This window comes from Sceloporus occidentalis, unplaced genomic scaffold (assembly GCF_023333645.1).
Source record: "Sceloporus occidentalis isolate IW3139 unplaced genomic scaffold, rSceOcc1.0.p SCAF_104, whole genome shotgun sequence".
Taxonomy (NCBI): Eukaryota; Metazoa; Chordata; class Lepidosauria; order Squamata; family Phrynosomatidae; genus Sceloporus; species Sceloporus occidentalis.
In genome coordinates, this window is record NW_028317084.1 from 741,375 (window position 1) to 769,162 (window position 27,788).

Sequence of the window (27,788 nt, forward strand, 5' to 3'; positions counted from 1 at the left end):
CAGAATTTATTTAGGGTGGGTTTTGCCCTTGCTTTTCTCTGAGGCTGAGACAGGAGGGTGGCAAGGCACCGCAAAACGCAGGACACTCAAGAAAAATGTTGGACGTTACCAAATACGGGCTCAAAACACTCAGACAAATGTCAACTTGTGCTTCTTAGTCATGCTCAAAACGGAGGTCATTTTGGAATCCCTCCAGGACCGGAGGCTGAAACATAATAATAATAATAATACAGTAATAATAATAAGACCTTCCCAGAATAACTCAGTCAGTCACAATGCTGGTGGGGACCATTCTGTTGGTCCTCAGGTAATCCTGTTCTCCTGTCTCTGGTCTCTAATGTGTTTTAATGATTGTATGGTATCTTATTTTAGTAATTATTATGTTGGTATTGTTTGTTGAGGGAGAGGGAGGGAGGGGATGTAGAAGCTTATGTTGTATTGTTATGTCTTACCATGGGTTGTAAGATGCCTAGATCCAGACCAAACGGAGGGGTAAAAATAAATTTATTGATTTATTTATTGATTTATTACCTGCCTCCTCTCCTCACGGCTGGAGGCAGGTTACAACATAGTTAAAACATGAGCATTACATAAAATGCACATATTGAGCTGCATCTCTATGCAATATTTATATCACAAGACATAGGACAATAACTAAATATAACATTTATGATTTTAAAAGTGTGGATCATGTCCTGGAAAAGGAGGACACCTGGTCACTCTGGGCTGCTGCTGAGAGAGACCTTGTTGCACCTTTGAGACTAATTGAAGGAAAGAAGTTGCAGCATGCGCTTTCCTAATTCCTAGACTAAAGTCTACTTCCTGAGATGCAGCTGGATATAATAATAATAATAATGAGGATAATAATCGTGTAGAGAGCTCTTCTTCTAGGACCTTTGAGACTCACAGAAAGGAAGAATCTGGCAGTAGGAGCTTCCGTAGGCTTAACTCTCCTCCTCCTTAGTGGGCTTCCATGGCCGAGCCCAAAACTACCATATAACACCATGGAGAGATTGAAGGGGGTGAACTAACACTGGGCTTCCTTCCAGCAGAGGCTTGAGTCTTAACACGTGTTCCGCAGTCACGTCAGGACGGGCCGTCACGTGTATCGCCGAGGAAGGAGAAAAAGGAGGCGCCATCTCAGCTGGGAAAGAAGGAGGGAGAGAGGTAAGGTCGGCGAGTGGCTGTGGCTGAGGTTGCCCTCCAGAGGCCTGGTCTCCTTGGCAAAGCCTCTTCTAGAGTTTGGGGAGCAGAGGTCTCCCTCAGTGGCGGAAATGGCGCCCGAGGGGGGCCTTGGAGGAGGGTGGCAGCGTCCACACTAGAGAAATAACCCGGTTTGGTCCCGCTCTAAGTGTCCTGGCTCAAGGCTATGGAATTCTGGGAGTTGGAGTTTGTTGTGGGGCCCAGAGCTCCCTGGGCCCACAACAAACTCCAACTCCCAGAATTCCATAGCCTTGAGCCAAGACACATTTAAAGCGGACCAAACCGGGTTATTTCTCCACTGTGGACGCAGCCAAGGGATAATGGGGCCTTAATTATAACCCCACTAGTTGACCTTGGGCAAGTCACGCTCTCTCAGCCTCAGCCTGTCCCTTGATAGGGCCGCCATGCCTGGAGAAATAATACTAATCCCGTTTGACACCACTTTTGTAATTGTGACACCACTTTTGGTACCTTGTGGTGGTGTGTAGTCCTCTCTGATTTATGGGACTCACTGAAAGAAAGAGGTTGGCAGCATTTCTTAGGCTTCAGTCTACTTCCTCAGATGCATTGGCAAAAGCAATGAAGCACGTGGATCAAAAGTTTGGGGCACTTCTTGATTTTGAACTGAACCTACAATCTCAGACTTGACTCACAATTTTGTGGGTTAAGCTCACATGCACCCACTTAATTCCCAATCCTGCCCCGAAAGTGATATGTGGCACACATATTTGTGGATCTGCTGAGCCAAGCAGCAGAGTAGATGCAGCAGCATTATATATATTTGCATCTTTGTCATTCAGACATTGGAAATTCCCCAAAATGACAAGTAAAATGTAGGCTCTGGAACCTTTTCTTAAAATAACTTTAATTGTCGTATTAAAATTGCTTTGTACAAAACCTAAATATAGCTGTGCTGAATTGGAGAGATCCTCTATTCAAGAGTTTTGTTTCTGACAATTGCTAGCCAGGCACCTAGGAAATCTCATATACTGTAGTAGCTATGCCCTAATCTTCACCTCATATAGTATATCCAGCAATCAGAGGTGCATTGCCTCTAATAAGGCAGATTCTCTGTCTTGTCAAGTCTTTCAACGATAGGCAGATTCATATAAAGAATCTGCACAAATCCATCTAAGATCTAGCCACCACTACATGTTCTGGTTTTGAAATCCACAAGTTAACTCATTCTACGAAACCTTGTTTATTATGCCTGCCTTGAATATATTCCCAGTCAATTTAACTGGATGATTCTGAATTCTGGTAATGCCTGTGGGTGGAGGGCTTCTCTTTTTAACAATCTTGTATACTTCTGTTTTGATTCCTTCTCAAATAGCAAACATTTAAATTTTGTAACCTTTCTTTAAAGGGAAGATGTTCCATCTCCCAGACTGTACCTTCTCTAGTACTTTGATAATACTTTTGGGGAGCTGAGGTACGGGAGAACACAACACAATCTTTTCATTAAAATTTGAATTTTTATTTATCTGTTTTCGGTATCAATTTTATTTTAACTTTTTGTTATTGTTAGCCACCACAATGAATTAATATTTCAGGGATAGCAGTAGTGCTGTTGATTTATTACCTTCATTTTAAATAATGGTATTATAGCAATATAGGCCTTTTTATTTTTAAACCTTGTTATCATTATTCCTAACAACAATCTACTTAATAGATGGTTTCAGTAGGCTAAGCCCTGTGACCCCTAGATCTCTTTCCTGAACAGTCATGGTAGTTCAGACCTTTTCAAACTTCTGTGTGGTTCAGATGTCCCTCTGTAGCGTATTCCATACACACTTATTTCCCCTGAAATTTCTTGTGTGTTTTGTTGCCCATTCACTCATTGCAGGGTTCTCTTTGGAGCTCTTTGCCATCTTTTTGGCATCTCTCCATTCCGAATAGTTTGCTGTCTATAAATTCATTATCTCTCTATCCCTCCACAACTGTGGATCACATAAAACAATTACCATGTTCTGCACTGATACTATTTTATCCTTAAAAATGTATTGTTATGCAGGTATGTACATTGTGCAGCAGTGCTTCCACTACCTTGGCATTAGAACATCGCTACTGAAGTTTACTTATTCTTTGAGAAGCTCCAGGTATTCAACCTGTACAGTATGTATTCCACATGTCTATAAATTATTCAGTTTCACATGCATCTCATTATATTTATTTTGAAGTCACCAGAGGCAGTTATTCAGATTTTGGATATCTAGTTTTGTCCGAGGCATTTGTTTGTTTTGCTTCTTAGCATGGCAAAACACATTAACATTAATTCACCCTGTGCAGTGTGAGCAGAATACAGGCTTCTCTTCCACTTGCTTTTATTCTTTTTGGCATGGATCTGATGTATAGTGAATTTAAAGCAAATTTATTATTATGGCATACAGCCAGCATAAAATAATAAAATGTTTAGAAAAATTACCTTACATCCAGTTAGAAACATTTATATTCCAGCATATCATATAAACATTTTATATATATATATATATATATATATATATATATATATCAATATCAGCATAGATAGGATATTGTTGATATTGATCAAAGACTGAAATAATTAACATATGAAATAATTAACATATTACTAATAGACCAGTGCACCTCTCCAGATTTGCTACACTTAACGGCAATGTTGATGGAATATAAGTTATGTTATGCTTTTCCATCTGTTTTCCATCTGTTTGTGCCAGGAATTACCTGCCCTTTGCATTTATTTAGTTTCAAGGACGACTGAGCTTTTTTAGTATTGTATTTGACTTGATACATTTTGTTATTCAGGTATACCTATTTAACATCTACTCTGCCTTTCCACAAGACTTTAAAAGTTAAAATAATTATGTTGTAGTTCAAAAGCCTCCAAAGTAGATGCTAGTGTATATATATATTATAGTTACAGCTTTTTAAAAACAATTCTGTATTTTGCCTTTTGTCAAAAATAAAGTATTTCCATCTGAATGCTATGGAGAAACAATGGACAAGGTAGCAGTTGAAGACACAGAACAAGCCAGAAACTGAACCATGGGATTTTCATCCACCGCCATCTAATGAGACCATTCCCATAGTATTAAAAAAAACATTTAAAGTTACATTAAATTTCAAAAGGAATCGACTTATTCCCACTAATATTATATTATAATCTTACTGTAATGTAATGTATTTTAGTTTTAGGGGAGAAGAACTAATTAAAAGTAGCAAGTTACTTTGAAACTGCTTTCCACTAAAGATGTGATTAATCTAAGATTGATGTGAAGTATCTGTGGCTAGTGGTTGAGAAACATTTTCTAGTACCGGTACATATATATAACAAACACAGTACAAGAAGAGGGTATTTGGGGAGTGCTTTCTTTTATCTGCATTGTAGTTGTATCACTTGGTGATTGTAGGATATCTACTTTGTGTTCATATAGATCAGTGGTCCCCAAACTGTGCCTTTTAAGAGATTTTGGACTTCAGGTCCCAGAAGCCTTAGCCATGTTGGCCAATCGTCTGGGATTCTGGGAGCTGAAGCCCCAAATCCCTTAAATCTTTTGCAGCCTAGCTCTGCAAGTTATTTTGACTATACAACTGCCTTGAAGTAGTTACCCACTTAGTTATTTTCAAATAAATGGTGAAAGATTGCATACAATTAAGCATTTATGGTATATTCTTTTCTTTTATATATTGGGGTTGAATAGAAACGACTCTTTAGACTTTTTCTATTATGTTTGTGTGTACTTAAAGGAAGTATTGCTTTATGAACGGTGTTATGCAGTGTTGATGAGTTCTGCAGTGTTCTTAACTGTGTCTTTGATTTTTGTATATAGACCATGACCAAACTCAAAAATGCAAAACGCATTGAAGGACTTGATAGCAATGTGTGGTAAGTAATAATAAAAAAGAATGAACCAATAAATAGTGAAAATATGTTCACATTTTAAAAAAGATCAAGTTGTATGCTTTTAATTGCATGAATGTGGGGGAAACTGAGCCAGTCTGGTTTTGTGGCTTTAGTATCACCTTGTTGTGGTGAAATCACTAAGTAAAGGTTTTCATACTATGGAGAAAAATGTATCACATCACTAATTTTTGCATAGCATGCTGCTGTTGTTAATATAGCTGTAGTTAAAGAGCTGGGAACTTTTTTCTCATTCTGACCAAGTTTCTAGGGTAAGCTTATAGTTTGTATGTTTCTGGTGCATTCTACCCATATATGTATCTGTATGTGCAAAATAAAACTGTTACATCAAAATAATCAGTGGAGTTACTGAAATACATGAATTCCATTCCCAGCTAGTCAAGATCAAGTCTGTGGCTGAGTGAGTAGGTTAAAGAATATAAACCAAATGCAGTTCCATGAAATAGGCCACCTTTGGCATGAAAATAATTTTCAAGTTTTAATTTTTGTTGTGTAATTACACTAATGTTCTGAACAAACGATGAACCTTACTCTTTAGTATTTGAAGAATGGTAATTTTGTCATTGTTTTTTATTTATATATTATATATTTACCAATAACTTGGTGCTAAATCTACATGCTCTCTAACATTTTTGATTAGTTTCTGTTTCGGAATATTCTTCCTTTCAAAGAGCCCCAGACTGCTTTTAAAAAACTCCAGAATTCAGACAGTGGCTTGTGGCTTTGAAACAGGAGCTATTGAACGGGAGTGTGTAGTAGTGGATTACTTTGTGTAAAGGGCTCCAGTTATACCTATTGTGACTGAATTGCATGGCATGATGGTTGCAATTTTATATTTAGTTACTTATGAAGTCACTGTTTTCAGTCATCAACATAAAACATGAATGATGGTAGAGTTTAGGAACTGGACAGATTTGAATGTATTTTCTTTCTCTGTCTTTCAGTCAGTGGCTCTCTTGTTTAAGAGACTGAGCATGACCTGTAGCCCTTTTCTTCCCACTTTCCCTCTCATAAATAAAATGTCCCTTTTCCTTTCTCATTTTTGTTAAGAAATCAAGCTAATCATTCTTTAGCTTCTGGGTCAGAAGTAAGTCTCCAAAGTTTGATAGCGATAATGATTAAATGATGTAGACCAATTTTAATCAATGAACTGTGGGTAGAAGTCATTCTGGTTTTGTGTGGGAGAGGAGAAAGCAACATAGGGCAGTTGACTTTAAAATGTAACTCTCAAAGTAATTGGTTCTTCCAGCTGGGATCATCAGTAGGTTTCTTAATGTTTTGGCTTCTTGGGAGTGTCTTGACAATTAGGACTGTGGAATGTCTGATCAAACCTTTTGGTGATTTGATTTACCATAGATGTGAGAAACAGTTAGCCCTCGGGGGATCGGTTTTGGACCCCTCTCCCCCCATGGACACCAAAATCCGCAGATGTTCAAGCCTGCATTGTCCCCAATAGCAGTGTGTGTATATAGCCATGCCACCATTAGGAACAGCCCGGTTGTCCTGTGGTAGTGCGTGCATGTGGCTGCGCCACTATTGGGGACAAGGGAATTTAATGACAGCTCGGCTGCGTGCATGTGCCATCACAGGACAGCAGGGGCTGTTCCTAATGTTGGTGTGGCCTCATGCATGTGCCACCATTGGGACAATATGGGCTTGCTGTCCGCAGATGCTCAGATCTGTGGATAGAAAGTCTGCGGATACCGAGGGCCAACTTTATTATTGTTTGTAATTTTATCTGAAATATTATTTCAATAATTCCTTCTTTTCCTAGGGTGGAATTTACAAAAGTAGCTGCCGATCCCTCAATTGTTAATCTTGGACAAGGTCTTCCTGATATATCTCCTCCTAACTATGTAAAGGAAGAATTAGCAAAAGCATCCTCAGTGGACAGACTGAATCAGTACACACGTGGCTTTGTGAGTATATTGCGTGCATGAAACTCTTTAAGGTATTGCTTTAAATCTGTTGCATAGCCAAACTAATTCTCCTGCTGTTCATTCTCCTCCATAGACAGGGACCATAAAACTCCATACAATAGTCAATGTAAATGTGCTCCAATACACAGAGCTGGGTAAACAGAATATGCGATTTATTAGAACTTCTGGATGAAATATGATTGTTCCTTCGGGGTATAATGTTATGGTTAAAATCAGAAACAGAAGCTTCCAATCTCCTCCATGCAGCATTACTGGGGAGCTTTCAAACTTGTGACTTGTCTTTGTAATGACAATTACTAGCTAATTTTTTTCTCTCAGTATAGTAAAATAGATTGGGCTGATCTGGTCTGGATTGGTGTGGTTGTCATGCCTCCAGAGCATCTTTGATGCTCTTGAGACATATATTTAGTAAAGATTATATTAGGTTTTCTATATACAGTGCGTCCTCGCCTTACGCGGGGGATCCGTTCCGGATCCCTCCGCATAAGGCGAATTCCGCCTATGCTCGAGCCCCATTGGAAACAATGGGGCTCGTGCGCGGCGGCGCAGCGGCGCAGGTGCGCGCGGGGCGCAACGGGCGCGTGCGCCCATTCAATTGAATGGGACGTACCGCCCCTTCCGCCCCGCGCGCGCGCCGCAGCTTGAGCGCGTATGCTCAAGGCCGCGTATGGCGCGGGCGCACTGTATTAGTTTAAGAGGGGAAATACAGATCTATAGCTTTAAGAAAGACAAGGATTGTGGGAAATCCCAGGGTCTTATGCTGTCTCCCTCTAGTTAGTTTCTGTGTGTAGTAAGATTTCAGCCAAGTCAGACCTGGAGAGAGTATTTTCCTTTGACAAAAAGATAAGTCCACTAAAGAAGAAAGATAGTCCTCAGAAGAAGAAAGATAGAATCCACCAAGAAGAGAGAACAAGGTATTTAGGAAGGACTATTAAGAAAAAGGAGATAAGTTTCATGTTTTGTGTTATAACCAGTAAAGCTTTTGAAACTTAAGAAATTTGTGGACAAGTCTTTTGTTCAGGCTGTGTTCCTGTGAGCCAGAGGCCTTACTACACCCAAAGTCCATAGCATCGCTCTTGGGACAAAACAGTGGTCCCATGGTTAGCTATGTTATAGACTTGGCTAAGGTTATCCAAAGAGTTTCTTAGCTGAACAGGAATATTTATTTGGCTCTCTTCAAGTTTAAACATGGCATTATTCAAGCTTTCTCAAGATAATGATAATGCATCATTGTAATGTGTTTGTAATGTGTTTATATGACTAATAAGAGAGTCACATAGAAAAAAGAAATTAATATGGACATGATTTCACTACTTGCAGTACATCTGTCCTACCTGTTGCTACAAAGAAATTATATCATTATTGATACAGAATTTTCCTTTATGCATGTTAACATCATTTTAAATCTGGAAGTGAAACTGAAGAATAGTAATTTGATCCAAATTGTAATGTTTATTCAACCATTTATTTATCTTTCTTAAATTTTCATTTTTATAATTTTAAAATGTACAGATTTTTGCAAGGAGTCCATAATAGTACAATTTTTTACACAACTCAGGCAGCTTGAGCAGATATTTGAAAACGCCCTTTGCAAACTTGTTGCTGCTCCCATTCGCCCTGCATCCTCTTCCTTTTCTGAGCTTACATTAAAGTTCTTGTTTCCTCATTGACTGTAACTCCTTGGTCTTTCAGGCTTACTATGCCTGAATGCAAGGTTTGAAAGTCCACAATCTAATTGTATATTTATTTAGGCAGTCATAGTTAGAAGGGCATTATTGTGTGGTGAGCAGAATAGGAGGTCAGAGTGCAGCAGAACTCCCATGTTGTAGATCAGATGGGAATGGCAGAGACTAAACAGAAGGTACTGTAGTGCTATAAGGTCATCTTTGTTTCCGATATTAGTATTACTGATTTGGAATATAAGTGACCCATGAATTTCAATATTCCTTGCTTCTGGAATATAATGCAAAATGTAAGCTTTATGAACCTTTTTGCCTCCAGATTGTTAATTTTTTTTCTGTCTCTGAAGAGGAGCAGAGGGTCAAAGATTTTAATCTTACCAACTAACTGGGTACAAATCACAGCTTGTGATCTTGGACAAAGACTTCTGTTCAGTGAAATATTAGAAGTACTGAAGAGATGAATTGTTCCCTAGAAGGAAGAGGAGGAGGAGGAGGAGGAGGAGGAGGAGGAGAATTTGTTGTGTTCAACTCAGTGTAGTTGCTTCTCTGTAAGCAGCCTTTACTTGAAACTGAACCATATTCTTATACATACTGTTCTAACAATATGTAATTTGGCTACTGTGTGGTTTTTATGTTAGCCATAGCACATGTAACTGGTCTGTGGTACAGTATTTTATTTTGTGTTTGTGTTGTCTTGAAGTGGTTCACAAACCTAACTGCATTTTTTACTTTCATGTGAAAAATGTGCACAGGGACATCCGCTGCTGGTGAAAGCCTTGTCTCAAGTGTATGAAAAAGTCTGCGGAAAAAAGATTGACCCCTACACTGACATCCTGGCAACAGTAGGAGGGTATGGATCTCTTTTTAGTGCAGTGCAAGGACTCATTGAAGTAGATGATGAAGTAAGTATGCAATATGATGTATCCCAAAATACAGATAACTGTTTAATGTGTTAACCATGTATTAATTTTATTATAAACACACAGCAACCTTGGCGCTCCTTCCAAGTGCCTACTGGTAAATGCTAGCAAAAAGTGATAGAAAAAGCCTCAACTGTTTAATTAGTGCACATTAATTACTGGGCTCTGAAGGTACAAAAATAAGGCCATTTTTAAAAAAGCGCTTGTATTCCTAACATTTCTTTCTTCCAACTATTTAATACTCATAAATTGTCTTTGTGCCACTGACAGTGATGGTTATTTGGGCAAAAATGATTGCTGAGGCCTGTTCACTTTAATTTTTTTTAAAAAAGGTTTTGACTTCATGCTTTTTTCATGAGATTATATCAGTAAATAAAGCAAATCTCTCACAATCTTTGTAAAAATGATAACTTTATTCATATTAAGGATGGGATAAGTTCTAAAACAAAACCAAACCACCTTGTTTGGGATTAAATTGGTAATGAAATAGTAATTACAATTTCTTCTGTATTTTGCTTTCTTACTCTTTCAATGTTCTGTTCTGATTTTCATAAATCATTAGTACTTCTTCTTCGTGGTCTCTGCGAATCATACAAATGGGTTTCACTGCGCCTGCGCAGTGCTGCTCGGAACCTACTGGAATCACTGGGCAAAGTTTACTTTGCAACATATAGAAACTTTTTGGCGGTAACTCTGCCCACCCGTTATAAGGCCCCTGCCTTCCCGCTCTTTCCCCAGTTCCTTTTTTCCGCCGTGCTAGCTGCTTGAAGGAACTTCGCTCGCTTCTCTAGCTCTTTGGAATCACTTAGACCTCGGACCGTTTTTGACCACTCTTTGTCTCCCACCCCTGGTAACTTCGGACTTTCGGACTGTTGACCTCGCTTTGTATTCTCCTCTGGCTTGTCGACTTCGGAAATGCCTGCACCTTTCAAGAAGTGCGACGTTTGCGGGGGCAAGGTGCCCGTCCAGGATCCGCACTCCTCTTGCCTGTTGTGCCTCGGCAAGGACCATGATGCCAAGGCTTGCCCACTTTGCAAGTCCCTCTCGGCGCAAGCCCGGAAAAATCGTGAGTCCCGGCTCACTTTGGCCATCGCCCTGGGCAAGGTACAGGAGGGAGGTCCCCGCTCGTCATCCCTTCCGCCTTCTGCGCCGCCCGCTTCATCCTCCAGGGCCAGCGTGTCCAGTGTGACGTCTGTCAGGGCCAGCGTGTCCAGCGTGGTGTCTGTCCCGGCCGGGACAGTGGCTCCCACCACCTCCGATGTGGCCCGTGGCTCCAAACCGCCCAGTGCCACCGACGAACCCTCCAAGCGCCCCCATAAGTCATCGGGGACTGAGGGTCTCGAGCCGAAACCGAAATCCGGGAGGAAACCGGACGGCTCGCACGCGAGGGAACGGACTGAGGCGGAGGTCCGGCTCACTTCGCCTTCATCCTCCAAGGCGTCCAAGGCATCCCGACACGCCTCCAAGCCGAGGGAGCCGGCTTCGTCCTCGGGACCGACGGCTGATAGGGCTAGGTCTCCAAAGCCCTCCTCGTCGGGTCCTGCTGTCCTCTTGGACCTTCCTGAGAACCCCTTCTTCCCACCGGAAGAGACCCCGAGATCGGGAAAGAAGAGGCACCACAAGGAAGCTGATTGGGACCCTGCGCCCAAGAAGTCCAAGCAGCCTAAGGAACATGCTGGGTTGGACTTGCCCTCCGAGCCTAGAGACAAGAAGCGCTCCTCCTCGAAGAAGGCCCGCGCCCCTGCAGTTCTTCCCGGTCCGGAATCTGCTCCTGAGATACAACCGGTCCCGGTGCTGGACACGCCAGCTCAACCCACCATGGACTTCATCCACGAGGTGGAAGGCGCCGCTCCCTCCTCCCCTCCTGGGGAACTGCCCTCGCTGTTCCCCCACTCCGAGGATGAGGAAGACGGAGACGAGGTCTGTAGTTACGAAGCCCCGGACCTGTTCTTCGACTCCGAGAAGGGCCGGTACTTTATGTCCGTCCCGAGGGATGTGGCCTTCAAGGAGTTTACAAGGCTCAACACTCGTCCTGCTGATCCACGGGAGGGCACGTCTGCCCGGTCGATCCCGAGTGTCTCGGTTATGGAGAAGCCTCCATTGTCACCCCGCCGGCGCTCTCAGTCCTCGGCAGGCCCCATCCCGATTCGGCCAAGATCCCAGGTCAGGGTTCCGGACATTCCTCTCACCTCTGACACGGATTCTGAGGACGAGCTTCCACCTCCATCCGACGTTCCCTCGGATGAGGACGACCTCTCGGTGTCTGCTTCCCCGCAGAGGATGCACCACCCAGAACCGTCTTCACCTTCGGATGACGTGCGCGCCTTCAGTGAGCACGTCGTGAAGATGGCCAGGGCTCTCGACATCGAGCTCTCCTTCCCGGAAGATGATGCCCGCGACCCGGTGGAGCGTCGAGTGCACGGATGGGTGCCCACACCACCTTGCATTCCCTTGCTTCCGTCCTTGGAGACCATAGTCCGGAGGTCCTGGGACTCCCCGGCCTCCCTGTCCAGCTCCTCCCGCAAGGTTGAATCCCTCTACAGGGTCGCCCCGGCAAGCTGCACCTGGTTGGCCGATCACCCCAAGCCGAACTCGGCAATTGTGGAAGGAGCCCAGCACAGCTTCGTCCCGAAGCAGGCGACCTCCCCCGTAGACCGGGAGGCTAAGAAGGTGGATGGCCTGGCCAAGAAGGCCTACTCTGCAGCGGCCCTTGCGGTGAAGGCCATCAACTATAACGCCTGCATGGGGGCCTATATACAGACTCTTATGGAGCGGATCTCCCCCCTCATACCGGACATCCCGGACGACGTCCAGAGACAGCTGGTCGAGGTCAGGGACGAGGCCCACTCCATTGGGAGTTGGCTCATCACTGCCTCCAGGAACATGGCTGACTATGCGGGGAGGGCCATGTCGGCTTCGATGGCACTCTGATGACACGCCTGGTTAAGGGCCTCGGACCTTAACCCTAGTGTCAAGGCGGCCATCGAGGACATGCCGCTCGACGGGACCGGGCTCTTCCATGCCGAAACCGACGACCGCCTGAACAGGAAGTTCAGGATGAAGGCGTCGGCGAAGAAGCATGGGATGTCCTCCGCATCCGTCTCGCCATTTCGGAAGCGGCAGCGCCCGTGGCAGCAACAAGGTCAGTCCCAGGGGACCTTCCCTCAGGATTGGCAGTCTCAACAACAGGGCTCTCAGAGACATCGCTACCCCTCACAGTCTTCCTCCTCCTCTGGCCGTCGCAACTTCCCGCCTCGGTACCGAAAGTCCCGCGGGCAGGACACCGACCAGGGGAAGAAGAGAACCTGAAGGGACGCAGCGCGCTTCGTCTCCCCTCCTCACCTCTTCTTTTTGGACATTTTGAGGCCCTTTGTTAACACCTGGGCCTCGATAACATCGGACTCGTGGGTTCTCAACATCGTCCGTAAGGGATATGCCCTCGAGTTCCAAGAGCTCCCTCCAACCGGAGCCTTCATGTCCACCCTCCCCTCGGACACCCTTCTCGACGAAGTGTGCACCTTGCTTGAAAAGGGGGCAATCTCCCCTTTACCGCCCGACCAATATTCCAAAGCCTTTTTCTCCAGGTACTTCACGGTACCGAAAGCGGATGGTGGCATCAGGCCCATCCTGGACTTGAGACAATTGAATTTGTTCCTTGAATACCGTCACTTCCGAATGGTAACCTTGGCTTCCATTCTGCCTTTGCTTCACCAGGGCCTGTGGTTCGCGGCCGTCGACCTAAAAGACGCCTACTTTCACATTGGGATCCGGGAGTCCCACCGAAGATTCCTCGCCTTCGCCGTCGGCTTCACCTCGTACCACTACAACGTGCTCCCTTTCGGTTTGGCCACGGCACTGAGAGTCTTCACGAAGTGCATGGCACCGGTGGTGGCATACCTTCATCAGAAAGGCTTCATGGTCTTCCCATATCTGGATGACTGGCTGTTTGCCGCCGAATCCCGACACGAACTGCAGGAGGCAGTCTCTTTGGCCTTGCACCTCTTGGACTCCCTTGGTCTGGTCATCAACCGGGAAAAGTCTCACTTCACACCGACCAGGCAGGTCAAGTTCATCGGGGCCATCCTCGACTCCGAAAGATGCTCCGCCTTTCTCCCTCCAGACCGTTTCCAAGCCTTGACGGTGTCGCTCAGGCCTTGCATCTCCCACAGAAGGGTGAGGGCCAGAGATGTCCAAGTCGCCCTGGGCCACATGGCATCAACAACGTTTGTCACACCTTGGTCAAGACTTCGCCTTCGACCTCTTCAGTCCTGGTTCCTCTCGGTCTTCTCCCCGATGGAGGACCCCCCGTCCAAGTGGCTCACGGTACCGAGACCGGTAGCCGCTTCCCTAAGATGGTGGTTGGACTGCCGCAACGTGTGCACCGGGATGCCTTTCCATCAGCCTCAGCCCCAACTGACTCTGACAACAGATGCTTCCCTGGAGGGATGGGGCGCCCACCTGCTCGACCTGGTCGTCAAGGACAAGTGGTCTGCCCAGGACAAGCTTCTCCACATCAACGCTCTGGAGATGCTGGCAGTGGAAAAGGCACTGAGGTCATTCGAATCTGCTGTTGCAGGAAAGGTGGTCCTCCTGAGGACGGACAACACCACTGTGATGTACTACATCAACAAGCAAGGAGGCACCAGATCCAGGACCCTGCTCGACCTCACTCTTCGCATCTGGGACTGGTGCATCCAAAGGCAGGTCCTCCTCCAGGCGATTCATCTCCCTGGAGAGGACAACGAGTTGGCGGATCACCTCAGCAGATCTCCGTCGGTGTGCCACGAGTGGAGGCTCCATCCCGAGACGGTCAGCGACCTCTTCGACCGGTGGGGAACTCCCCGGATCGACCTTTCGCGACCAGATGGAACAGCCATTGTCCCCAGTTCTGCTCCAGGAGACGAAAGGACGGATCCCTCGGAGACGCCTTCGCCTTCCTTTGGACGGGAGAGCTCCTCTACGCCTTCCCTCCGTTCCCTCTCATCATCAGGGTGGTGTCCAAGATGACAACGGACCGTTCGCATGCGATCCTGATCACCCCGTAGTGGCCGAGACAGCCCTGGTTCGCATCCCTTCTCCACCGCTCCAGGAGATGCTTTCTCCGCCTCGATCCCCGCCCAGACCTGCTGTCGATCCAGGACGGACGGATTCTCCACCCGGACATCGGGAGCCTACCGCTGGTGGCCTGGAGGATACAGCCCTAGCTGCCCTGCCGGAGGCGGTGAGGGCGGTGATCCTGGCTGCGAGGAAACCTTCCACCCAGCGGTCCTACGCCCTGAAATGGAAGAGGTTTAGCCTCTTCCTTGATCGGAAGGGCTTGTCTCCTGCTCAGGTGTCCACTCCAGTGGTGCTGGAGTTTTTGATGGCGCTTTTGGATGAGGGGTTGTGCCTTGCATCCATCAAGTGCTATTTGTCTGCCATTTGTGCCAAGTACCAATTCGGGGGGAGGGCTTCCTTTTTTAGGGATCCCTTGGTGAAGGGGTTCCTTAAGGGATGTGCCAATTTGCATCCTCCTGTGTCGGTACCGGCGCCGGCTTGGAGGCGGTACTGTCTGCACTCCAATCCAAGCCCTTTGAACCGATGGCCACGGCGGACTTGAGACTACTGACTTGGAAAACTGCCTTTCTTGTGGCCATCACCTCTGCCCGCCGTGCGGGCGAACTCTGTGCCTTGCGGAGGGACCAGCCCTTCCTGAGGTTTCACAAGGACAAGGTGGTCCTGCGGACAGACATTACTTTCTTGCCTAAGGTTGTGTCTGCTTTCCACATGTGCCAGGACATTGTGTTGACTACTCTCGCTTCCAATCCGACTTCGGATGCGGAGCGAAGCCTGCACTCTCTCGACGTCAGGAGAGCGCTGGCGTTTTACCTGGACAGAACTGCTGCCTCCAGTCGGTCCGAGAGACTTTTCCAATGCTACTCAGAGCCGAAGAAGGGGTTGCCTGTCTCTGCGCAGAGGTTTTCCAAATGGGTGGCCGGTACCATCCACCTCTGCTATGAACTGTTGGGCAAACCTCTCCCTGGCAGGGTTCGGTCCCATTCTACAAGGGCAATGTCAGCATCCTCCGCATTCCTGTCGGGGATCCCTTTAGAGGATGTCTGTAAGGCTGCTGTTTGGTCCCAACCTCTGACTTTTATTAAGCATTATAGGTTGGACACCAGAGCCATCCGAGACGCAGCTTTCGGGAGGGCTGTGTTGGTTTCAGGGTTGCATTGATTGCACTACTGATGGTTTGTGTTTCAGCATGTATGTACATAATGTCACTGTTTTACATTCTGTTGAGTGTTGATTTGCACAATTTCAATGGGACTGGTCTTGCATGACCTTCGATTCCCTTCTCAGGTTTTGCAATGTTATTGCTATGTTGAGTTTGTGCATGGACAAAAAGACTGACTCTTTTTATGGTTCAAGGTATTGATTGCTGCAATAAATATACCTTTGGTTTACCATAGCTTTGGTTTCAGGACACTCCCTCCGCCGCTTACCTAAGCTTGTCAGTCTAAACCCATTTGTATGATTCGCAGAGACCACGAAGAAGAAGGACAGGTTGCTTACCTGTAACAGTATTTCTTTGAGTGGTCATCTGCGACTACATACAAATCCCACCCGTCCGTCCCCTCAGTGTCCTGCTCTTATTGGCTCTTTCCATCGCCTGCTTGGCGGAAAAATTGTGGAACTGGGGAAAGAGCGGGAAGGCAGGGGCCTTATAACGGGTGGGCGGAGTTACCGCCAAAAAGTTTCTATATGTTGCAAAGTAAACTTTGCCCAGTGATTCCAGTAGGTTCCGAGCAGCACTGCGCAGTGAAACCCATTTGTATGTATTCGCAGATGACCACTCGAACCTGTCCTTTTCTATTATCTTCAACATACAGAATGCAATCACTGTCCTCTAATCTCTTCCATACTGCACTGTTTTCTATGTTTTGACATATTTTTCTGGTATTATAAAAATTTCAGGGAAAGTCCTGAGAATATTTACTGACTGAAATACTAGCCACGCTTTGCTGACTCAGCCTGTGCTACTTTGAATGCTGTGTGCTTTCCTAGATACATACAATTTTACGTAAAAAGGAGGAAGGGAGGGAGATGAAAAAAGGGAATCTGGTAGCATCTTTAATACTAACTGCTTTTTATTTTAACATGAACTTTTGGGGATATAAACCCGCTTCTTCAGATGTAGGGCAGAATGATATTAAAGCCTCAGATATAAAGCATATTTATACTGTTGTGGGAGTGGGACAGAATTTAATAGGATCCTATTACCATCTGTCCCTCTTCCACAACTGTATAAATATGCTTTTATACCTGAGGCCTTAATATCACTTTGTACTGCATCTGACAAAGTCCATTTATGTCCACAAAAGTCCATGCTAAAATAAAAAAACTATAGGTCTTAAGGTATTGCTGCATTCCTTCTCCACTCTCCTTTTTACGCTGGAAGAGACTAACACAGAAGTTACTACAATTTTTACTCTGTCAGATTGAATGCTGTTTCTGTTTCTGAAGAAAGCAGATATATAATTTAAAAAAATCTTATACATATAGCTTACTTACATTTTAGGTGATAATAATAGAACCCTTCTTTGACTGTTATGAGCCCATGGTGAGGATGGCAGGAGGAAGACCTGTTTTTATACCCTTGAGATATGTGAGTATGTTTGCAATATAATATTCAAATTTTTTTAGACAGAAATTAAGGGAAGACCGGTTTACAACTGTATTTATTCAGTTCTTCTTTTTCCTTTCATACATTATGGGAGTTCAGTGAAAAATAGAATATGTTCACTAAGGAAATTATTAACAGAAGGAAAGCTGTGCCACCCAAAAGTTTGAGTTATATTATAGAAGCATATAAAGAGATGGTGCTTTGGAATTTAACACAACACATTTAGATCACAGAATTATAAATAAATTATGTTATAGAATTTATGAAAATATTAAAAATGGACCTTAAAGAAAAGGGAAGTGATGATAATGACAATTCCCTTTATTCTGTAGCTTGGAGTCTTAAGAACTTGTTGACAGTATTCACATGCCATGTGGCTATATCATAGTTTAGCATTAAGCAAATAAATCTGTGCATGTCTTGGCCTCATGCATTCCCTATTTCCTGCATATCTCCTGCCATTCTAATGTGTCTAGTTTATCTGACTCAACTGTCAACATACTAAAAGATTGGTAAGAGACGTCTTTCAGCAACAATGCTACAATGCCAACAACAATACTCAGAAATGCCAGAAAATTCATTGTGTATTAACAGGAAGAATATTAGAGTAGAAGCAAAAATGACATTAACTATTAAGAAATACTCACATAGTAATGGCTACATGTGACATTTAAATCTTTAATGTTTATTTGATTTTATTTACTGGATCCAGCATAGGTACAGAGACAGTTTCCAGAGGTTTGTGATTGGGAGATGATTAGTAATAAGTAATGATAATGTTAGTTTTCATTTTGTTAGCAATCAGAGTGGCCAGTTTACTGTTATGTTCTGTATAACACAGTATTTCTTACAACAAATGAAACTTAAGAATAGTGTATTTCAGCTAAATATTTTTTTTTATTTATCCCAGAAAACTGCAGCTGGAGATGTTGCATCTAGTGCAGATTGGGTCTTAGATCCCACTGAACTTGCAAGTAAATTTAATTCCAAGACAAAAGCTATTATACTGAATACTCCTCATAATCCTATAGGAAAGGTGAGATTTCAGTTTCTTAATCTGTCTGCTAATTATAATAAAAGTACTGATTCAGAATATATTGATCAACACACTGTCTCCTTCTGCTTTTTTCTAGGTCTATACAAAAGAAGAACTCCAGTTAATTGCTGATCTCTGTATTAAGTATGACACCTTGTGCATCAGTGATGAGGTCTATGAGTGGCTAGTATATACTGGCAATAAACACATAAAAATAGGTACTGTATAACTTGAAATTGCACAGTGTGTTCTTGAGGGGAAACCCAAGTACAAAGGCAAGACTCGCCTGCTGATGAGGCAGAGGACACAGCTGGGGTCCTAAGCCCACAGTCAAGGAGGAGGGACAAAATGGTATAATAAAGATGCTCAGCCAGGCTGTGGGCCAAGCAGCAACAGGAAAGCTCTGGTTAGGACCAGCTAGTATCAGGCCATTTAAGAGCTGAGTCTGTCCCTGACGCTTGCTTCCAGACTCCTGTACATCATACTTCGGACTTTCTGGCTTTTTCGACCCTTGGTTTGTGTTGACAATTCTTGTTGTCTCCCTTGGACTGCTTTGACTAATGTCCTCCTAATGGACTCCCACAGGCTAGGATGTTTTCTAGCTGCTGGTAATTTACTGCCTCTGCCTGCTTGATAGTTTCCTCAGTTGATGGTTTCCTCCCACCCAGCCTGTGTAGCTGCTTGGAGATTCAGGACACAATGTGTGCGAGCCCAAAGTGAGACTATGGCACCCATTTTTAATGGGGTATAGTGAATAAGCCTCTCTAGAGACTGCCAAGCCTCATGAGGCCTATATGGTATGCTTCTATTAAAAATGGCTGCCACTTCCCATTACTGCTGAATGCTGCTGTGGCTGAAAAATTAAATGAGGGAGGAAGGAAGGAGGGCTGCCTTTCTCAAGTTTGATCAAGGGAGAGGTAATGGGATGGGAGTGCTGCTTCTAGGCCCTGCCACGCCAAGAGGGGTTTCTTGCCTTTGCCTCTTGTCATTGCCTTTGTTGCACTGTGTCCCTATTCCATCACTGACGCATCTGTAAGTTGACCATGTTTTTTGGGTTGATTTTTTTGGTAGGCTTTTAAAAAACGTATGCATGAGTATATATGGTATTTGATTTTCATGAGGTATTCTGTAATTTTTTTAAATAGTTTTTAAAAATAAAATATAATTCAGAAAAATAAGTATATCTTAATTTATTAAAATGAGTAATTTCAGTTATCTCTTAATTTGCAACTTTCTTAATTCTGATCCTTTAAAATGTTTTACTCCCTTGAACATGAACAAGAGAAAATCAAAGTTTAACTCTCCCTAAAAGTCAACATGAATAAACCGAGACTGTTGTACTTAGGCCATATCATGCGAAGACATGACTCCCTAGAAAAGACAATAATGCTTGGAAAGGTAGACAGCAAGTCGACTTTGACTCATGGTGACCCTGTGAATGAGAGACCTTCAAGTCACTCTGTCATCAACTGCCATGCTTAGGTCCTGCAAGGTCAGGACTGTGACTTCCTTCATTGAGTCTATCCATCTGGAATTTAGTCTTCCTCTTTTCCTACTGCCTTCTACCTCTAATCCGTGAATAACCAAATCTGCAAAAGTCAAAGCTGCAAATACGGAGGGGCAAGTATACATCTATGTGAACACTCAGGATGCCCTAATAACTGTTCCAACAAGGCTTGGAGGAAACAAAAATATATGATTTTTTAATTGGCACCATTATTTTCTGATTTGGTAATAATACATTGTTCACAGGTGAAAGATGTTTTTATTATTCATCAAATAGTGTGCACAAACTCCAATGATAGCCATAGCTTTCTCATGAATGATTATTAGCTAAAGGTATTTATTTGATTGTGTGTTCTGAAGCACATTCTACGGAAGAGTTTTCCAATCTTTTATTGCAGTTCCACAAACTGTAAGACCTGCATGCAAGTGACAGTTATTTTTTTTTATCAGCTAAGCTCCCTACCAAGCCTTTTTTTCTCCAACTTGTATAATTTGTATATAAGGAAGATGCAAGGAAGAGAACACAAATCCTATCCTTAGCAGCAGGTGTTGTATTAAGCTTCACCAATTCCATCATCTTAAGTGACACATCTCTCATGAAAAATGCAAAATGGGTATTACATCAATTTACAGCATCTGGTGGTGGTTCTTTAATACTTATCTAACAGGAGTTGCCAGTGATATATCGTAAAATCAGCAAAGACTTTGTGCTGTCACCTAGACAGTTCCCTCTGGTGTAGAACCCTTCATCATTTCTCTTATCTGGTTTGTGTGAAATGGAGGCTTCATGCAACTAATGATTAGAGTTCCACTGACAGATTTAAAGGCTGCTTATTTTGAGGACTCCCCTGGCCTTTCCACAGACACAGAGCCAGTTTGGTTTATACAAATATTGGTATGTTGTTTTCCTAATTAATGTGCTTCTATACAACAAAACATTCAGCCCAACTATAGTGTAATAAAATGTGTTCATCACAGGGCAATACTCCTTTTCATTTTAAATGTACTGTTCACATGAAAAAAGACTCCATCTTGATCTTTTAAAGTGTTTATAGTTGTGTAATTTGCTATTGATACTTGTCTGTCAGTTGCTAGTGTTATTGTTTGGAATACACATACTGTTTGTACCCACAGTTCCCTGAATGCATAGCAAAACGTTTTGTATTAAATTCATTTTGTGAATGATTCTCCAGCAAACCTTTCTAAAAATGGGCTGGTTAGGTGTTTGCTCCACTACTGGATAAGGTCTTATTTGCTATAGATTTATTAAATGACATTCAGCACTGTGTTAGGATAAAAACTGTGCATTACAAGCAACATGAAAATGCAGGACACTCACCTGTCAGGCTCCCTCCATTTTCTCTGTATGTGCAGCAACACTTAGCATGTTAGGATGCCATTAGGTTGCACACATTCCAGTAGTAGTGCTCATAAATGTAACATAAAGGTAAAGGCAGTCCCTTGACATGAATGTCTAGTCGTAACTGAGTGTAGGGGGCAGTGCTCATCTCTGTTACTAAGCCGAATAGCCAGCATTGTCCAATGACTACTATGGTGGTCATGTAGCTAAGCAGAGAACGTTGTTATCTTCCCACTGAAGTGGTACCTATTTATTTACTTGCATTTGCATGCTTTCAAACTAGGGTTGGCAGAAGCTGGGACTGGTGACAGGAGCTCACCCCATCATGCAGCACTTGGGCCTCCAACTGCCAACCTGACAATCTTGCAATCAACAGAGTCCGCTTCTTAACCACTTGAGCCACCGCATCCCTATATTTCTGTAGTATGTAATTAACTCTGTCCTTTCTAATTTTATTTTTTTTATTAACAGCTACTTTGCCTGGCATGTGGGAAAGAACAGTAACTGTAGGCAGTGCTGGGAAAACATACAGTGTAACTGGATGGAAGGTAAAGAGAGCAATAAGAGATCACTTGCATGGAGTGATATTGCAGCTCTTGAAACTGTGTGTGTGTGTGTGTGTGTGAGTATAACAATTTGAAATGCCATAGATTTCATTCAGCCTTTGGATTTGTTTAATTTTACACTTTAAACCAGGGCAGGACTCCTGAGTGGTAATCTTGTTTAATTTTGTTTTCTTTAAATTGTTCAGAAAATGTTTATTGCTCCTAAATACACCATGTCCTAAGGGGATTTCTGCCTCCCCTCAGACCATTTTAAGCCCATAAGCCCATTTAAGACTTTCTAAAAAAAAAAAAAAAAGCAGACACGATTTCCTGCTGTAAAAAAGACCTCTCTTGGGATTAAAATAGCATTTAGCATTTATATTTTTATACTGCTTCATACTGAAAAAGTAGTCTCTAAGTGGTTTGCAATGCATATGCTAATTGTCCCCAACAAGCTGGGTGCTCATTTTACCGACCTACAAAAAGATAGAAGGCTGAGTCAACCCTGGAGCCTGGGATCGAACTCACAACCTTGTTGTTGCAATACTGGCTGCAGCACTGGCATTTAACCACTGCACTATCAGGACCCCAGGTTTTTCTTAAACATGGCAACAGTTTTTTAAAAAAATTGTTGTTTTCCAGAGAAAAGGTTTGGTCCTCTAAGGTCCCCTGTGGAGCAAATGCAGCCCCCTAGCTTCTGACAGTTGCCGTTCCTTCTTCAAATAATCATCCAGTAGTATTTTTATAACAAGAAGCCATGGGCTGATCTCTGGGAGTCTACTTACTTTGGGATAATCTGTCAGAAATCAAAAGTAAGCTGTCAGAAGTCAAAAGTAAGCTGTCAGAAGCCAAAAGTAAGCAAACCCATCCCCTCCTTCACAACCTGCTGGTGGAGGGCCAGGTTATTATTACAGATGTCTGAACTGTTCAGTTGCAAAAAGCTTTTGAAATTAGACAAAGTGTTGCATAAGATTGGGCGAAGGGATACCTTCAATAAGACTTCACAATTTTTACTGCACGGACCTCATGCTTGTTTATCATCCATGTGTGACTTAGAAGACTGTTATTGTTGGAAACAATGGTACATGTAGGAAACTAAAGTCAGGATTTGAGGAATCAGTAGGAGGCTTCTACAAAATATTTTGGGCTTCACATCCCCACAACTACCTCCCAACCTTACTGGAAAGCTACTAGCCAAGGTTGTGGACCTTCTAATATAGCAGAATAAATTGTGAGGTATTACTTCCAGAAAGAAAAACTGGCAAAGCTGTATGTGTATGCAAATATATTTTAAGATCCATTGTATATAAATACAAATATACATGACTGTGGGGCCTTTTGGATTTAGCCCTCCACTGAAGCAGAGTTTATCTTCAGTACTTTATGTTTTGGGTAATTTCTAGCATGTGAAAACTGGAAGTACAAAATGCATGTACACAAACAAATCAGTGCACTAATCTACACTTTTCATATATAATTTAGTTATTTTCATTAGTGGCATTATAAAATAGTCTCTAATTCTTAATAATGCATTTTTATGGCAAAATTTCCCTTTTTAAAGTGTAGATCTGCCTCTTAAATATTCATTTGTTTGCCTCTAGTCTAGTGAATAGTAATCACTTCTAGGGGGGCACACAGGGAACCTTTTGTTTGTTGGAAGAGACGTTATAGTAGTGGTTGTTCCTCCTCCTCCCACCCGCCTTCCTGTCTGTCAGTAGTCAACAAATGACTGATGGATACATGAGCAAGAAAACTTTTTTTTAATTTAGTAACTTAAGTGAACTTACCCACTGTGTTGAAATAGCAGACTTAATATTAGTTTAGGATGCATTTATTTCTGTTCTGATAAGCTTTTAATTTATACATTTTAAATAAATACCCATATACTTACAACAGTTTGCATCTTTTTGTTTAAGCTTGGCTGGTCTGTTGGTCCTCAACATCTGATAAAGCATTTGCAGGTCGTTCATCAAAATACAATCTATACATGCCCAACTCCATTACAGGTAGGTACAGATGCATACAGAGGAAACTGCATGTTTTGCAAAAATCTGTTATAGTCTAGGATGCTGGCAGCATTAGAAATTTGTTACTCAGGAAAGTATTAGTGGGCATCATGGATAAAATGGGTATGTGGACACAGTGTGAATTGACACTTCAGTGTTCCCCATGTGGATATTTTTTTTACTAGCAGGTGATCGAAAGACATAAAAGATAGGCGTAAGGGTGGGTACAAATTGACTTTCTCAATGCATGTTATATTTCTAATGTGCTGTGAAATTCTTTTTATTCTTTGGCAGGATGATAAGATAGCAAATGATATGTATGTGTACTTAAATAAATTTACTCTAGCTGTAATGTACCATATAAGATTATGTTCAAAGATTTGTAAACAGTGGAGACATTTCTTAACTTTGTAGTTAAAGGAGAGAAAATTGTAGACATGGGTCCAAAACACACTGCAGAAATAATCCAGTTTGAGACTGCTTTAACTGCCCTGGCTCAGTGCTAGGGAATTCTGGAAGCTGCAGTTTTGTGAGACATTTAGCCTTTTCTATCAGAGAGCTCTGATGCCACAATAAACTACAATTCCCAGGATTCCCCAAGGCAGTTAAAGCTGTCTGAAACTGGATTATTTCTACAGTGTGTTTTGGACCAAGGACACTTGAGTCTAAACCTGCATGGAAATATTGACCATTAGATTTTAGAAAGAGGAGTTCTTCATATTAAAAATTGATCTTTATGCAACATATTTAGTGTCTGCTTCTTTTTGCTAACTGTTTCATTGTGGTTTCTTTTCTTTTATAATTTGTATTCTCAGGAGGCTGTGGCACAAGCACTTTTGATAGACTTGAAACGCATGGATGATCCAGACTGTTACTTTTATTCATTACCCAGAGAGCTGGAAGGCAAACGGAACCGAATGGCCCAAATGCTCCTGGAAGTTGGACTGAAACCTGTTGTTCCAGAAGGGGGCTATTTCATGATTGTTGATGTATCTACACTAAGTTAGTGAATTTTTTTAAATCTATGGCAAAGATATGGCAGATGAAATATGCCAGAAATATAGCCAGTCTTGTGGAGCAGTAGAAAGAGAAATACAAGGTATTACAGTATGGTAGTTTTCAGACTAATAGTGTGCTTTCCCAGTTTAGATTCTGGTTGCTGATGCCTTCCAGCTAATGTCTTTTCAAAAATAGTTACTTAGAATTGTCCATATTTTTTAAAGTTGTTCTGATCAAAATAGCTGTGTTAATTTTTCCTTTTTGGTTATTTCATTTAAAGATGTAGATCTTTCTGACATGGAGCAAGGTAAACCTTACGACTATAAATTTGTCAAATGGATGATAAAATCTAAGGTAAGGATTTGTTGTTTCTCCCTCCTTTTTTGCTGAAACCAGTGCATTTAATTGCAACATTGAGTGAGATTGTAAAAAGCATTCCCTAATCAGAAAGAGGGAGGGGGACTCTGATCACAAAATAAATGCTACATGGACACTGTTAGCCTTGCAGAATTCTTCTCCTACCACAGTGAGGTACAAGTCCAGATGTTTGTCTGGTATTTGCCTGAACTTGAGAGTACGTTGCTACTGTCTCTGGGATTGACACAGCCACAGCTTAAAGAGCAGCTTTTCCACCTTCCTCCTCACAAAGCCTTTGTTAGGAGGATGGAGGCAAATTCCATGACCTGGACCCTCTGGAGTCAAGTGGTCTTCTATGGAAAAGAGTAGCACAAATTCAGAGAGGAACATTATAACAGAGAAAGCACTTCTCTTCCTTAGATGATGAGCAAAAATAATGTGCAACCTATGTGCAACTTGATTTTTACTTTCCAAATTTGGCACAAAATTTATGCACATGCAACAGAACACATACACACAGAGAGAACATCTTATGTGTTGATATAGCAAGGTCCAACCAGCGGGGCGGGGATTGGGAACCACTGCTTTAAAATCTCACAAGTTAATTGATTTACAGTGCAATCCTCTTTATGTCCACACAATATATCCAGGGGTAGCTGTGCAGGCCATATAGCAAAGAAAAATAACGTCCAAAAGACTACCTTTCTGATAAAACATACATACTACAATTGAGATGTTAGGTAAGCATGTAATCATGTTTTGTTATTTCAGAAATTGTCAGCTATTCCCCTGACTTCATTTTGTGGCCCAGAAACAAAAGATCAGTTCGAGAAATACATACGTTTTTGCTTCATCAAAGTAAGTTCTGCAGTCAGAATGTAAAAAATGTTTTAATGTGTTAGCAGTACGGTCTATTAATACTTGAACTAGTAACCATGCTGGCTGGAGGATTTTGGGAGCTGTAGTCCAAAAGGTAATGTGCCAGAGTCTGATCTTCTTTGCTATGGGAACATTTTCTTTCCTTTCCCCCCTTTAAACAATTAAAATAATATTTTAATATTGCTTCTAATAATAATTTCCTGGGGTCAAATGATATTGCTTTTAATTTTTTTTTATCATTTTCTCTCAAAGACCAGAAATTTGTGTAATAATTATAGCATAGAACGTCACCATTTCATGCTTTTAATCATGCTAAACTAGGTACACTTTACTTGCTAGAGCTGTATAGTAAGTAATTTTCCGGATAAGAGTGAATAACAATCATATCAGAAAAACTAAAATCAAGCCTGTAAAAGCCTTTCATTTGCACAAGTTTTCTGCATATGATAGCTTAAAAATACCAGGTTTTGCTCTTTGACAGTCTCATGGAGCACGTTCTGCAAATCTGTTGTGGGAAAGATGAGAAACTACTATAGAACAACCCAGGGATTTAATTGTGATTCCAAAGATTGTAGTAATTACTGACCTGAAAAGAAGTGATGATGTTCAGCTGACCATGCATAAGCAGATGTTAATTTTGTTCTAGTTGCTGCCAGCTGTCTGATCTTCCTCTGATGCTTTCCCAGTCCCTAAATAGCCAGGTGTCCAGTGCAGTACAACCAAATAGTATCTCCCCTGTCTTTTGATGTATTCTTCCATGACTGAATCTGAATTAATAATTACTCTCATGTTTTTTGTTGACAGAAAGACAGCACATTGGATGCAGCAGAGGTTATTCTGAAGAACTGGAGTAAACATTAACTTTGGAATTGAAGCTTATGTTATTAAAAAAACAAACAAACAAAGGAATATAGACTGGATCATTAAAAACAGATCTGGAATTTCATAAAGAACATTTTTTTAAAAAATTGCACTATGGTGCCATCTGCTGGATATATAGGATTAATAATGTAATTTTGATATTCTCCAAATTATGGACTACATCCTGAAACATTCAGTGGAATCTTTCTCCATCTTGACTTTTTTTTAACATGCTAAAGCAAAATAGATGCAGACTAGATGCACCAGAGCCCAGACTTGGATAGGTCCTTTGTACATGATCAAGGTATTATGTGCTTATTGTACAGTTTTGGTTTCTCTTCCTCCCTGCCAAATAGCACTCATTTTGTATGCCAGTCTCAGGCACTTGAAGGCTAAATACACTGGACCTGTGGATACACAGGTCCAGTTCAAATTCCCTAGTACACAGATCGAGTACAAATTTTTCACATGTGCCTCTCTAAAGACCATTGTGCATTTACAGTTACCGGAGACATTTTTCACCTGTACCAAGCAACAGCAAATCATACCATCGTAACACTGCCAGGAAGGGTGGGAGTTAGAAGTGTGTCTGTTGTTAAATTTCTTGGTAAAGAGATACTCTTGGAGGCCTCTGCTAGCATCTATTCACAACGTTCAGATATTATTGACCTAAATAATGTATTCAAATAATAATGTAATAATAAAATAATGTAAATGAGTCAGGTATAGTTGATTTCTTTAGGATTATTTTTGGTAAAACACATGGTAAGAAAGGAGTACTTAATCTGAAACAAGTTGTCTGCTTTATCTTCAAAGTTTGGAGACTGTATTTGTAACAAATACTGCTAAATTCAGCCTCCTAAAGTACAGCTTTAAAAAGGTTGTGTACAGTATATTGTTTTTCTGAAGGAGACTAGTGAATTAGTC

General features: G+C 42.2%; 1 protein-coding gene across 2 annotated transcripts; it reads left to right on the plus strand.

The window, feature by feature from the left end:
* The first annotated feature begins 846 nt into the window (after positions 1-846).
* Positions 847-27,579, plus strand: LOC149283425 (kynurenine--oxoglutarate transaminase 3-like). 2 transcript variants are annotated; one of them, XM_089497525.1, is made up of 14 exons: positions 847-1,167; positions 3,218-3,318; positions 5,013-5,068; positions 6,879-7,023; positions 9,479-9,628; positions 17,208-17,294; positions 18,223-18,348; positions 18,446-18,566; positions 21,686-21,762; positions 23,676-23,765; positions 24,581-24,767; positions 25,045-25,118; positions 25,893-25,979; positions 26,805-27,579. In XM_089497525.1, exons 2-14 carry the CDS (start codon positions 3,220-3,222, stop codon positions 26,859-26,861), a joined length of 1,356 nt encoding a protein of 451 aa, XP_089353651.1. In that variant the 5' UTR covers positions 847-1,167; positions 3,218-3,219; the 3' UTR covers positions 26,862-27,579. The 2 variants fall into 2 exon arrangements, with proteins under 2 accessions (XP_089353651.1, XP_089353652.1); XM_089497526.1 differs by lacking the exon at positions 847-1,167 and having other exon boundaries at positions 3,216-3,302.
* The last annotated feature ends 209 nt before the right edge of the window (positions 27,580-27,788 follow it).

What these genes read in the sequence shown, in the direction of transcription:
- LOC149283425 (XM_089497525.1), top strand. Translation starts at nt 3,220, where the DNA reads ATGTACATTGTGCAGCAGTGCTTCCACTACCTTGGCATTAGAACATCG. An exon ending in CCAGGTATTCAACCTGTACA is followed by an intron (nt 3,319 to 5,012) that starts GTATGTATTCCA and finishes TTTTGTATATAG; the next exon opens with ACCATGACCAAACTCAAAAA. An exon ending in CATGCCCAACTCCATTACAG is followed by an intron (nt 23,766 to 24,580) that starts GTAGGTACAGAT and finishes TTGTATTCTCAG; the next exon opens with GAGGCTGTGGCACAAGCACT.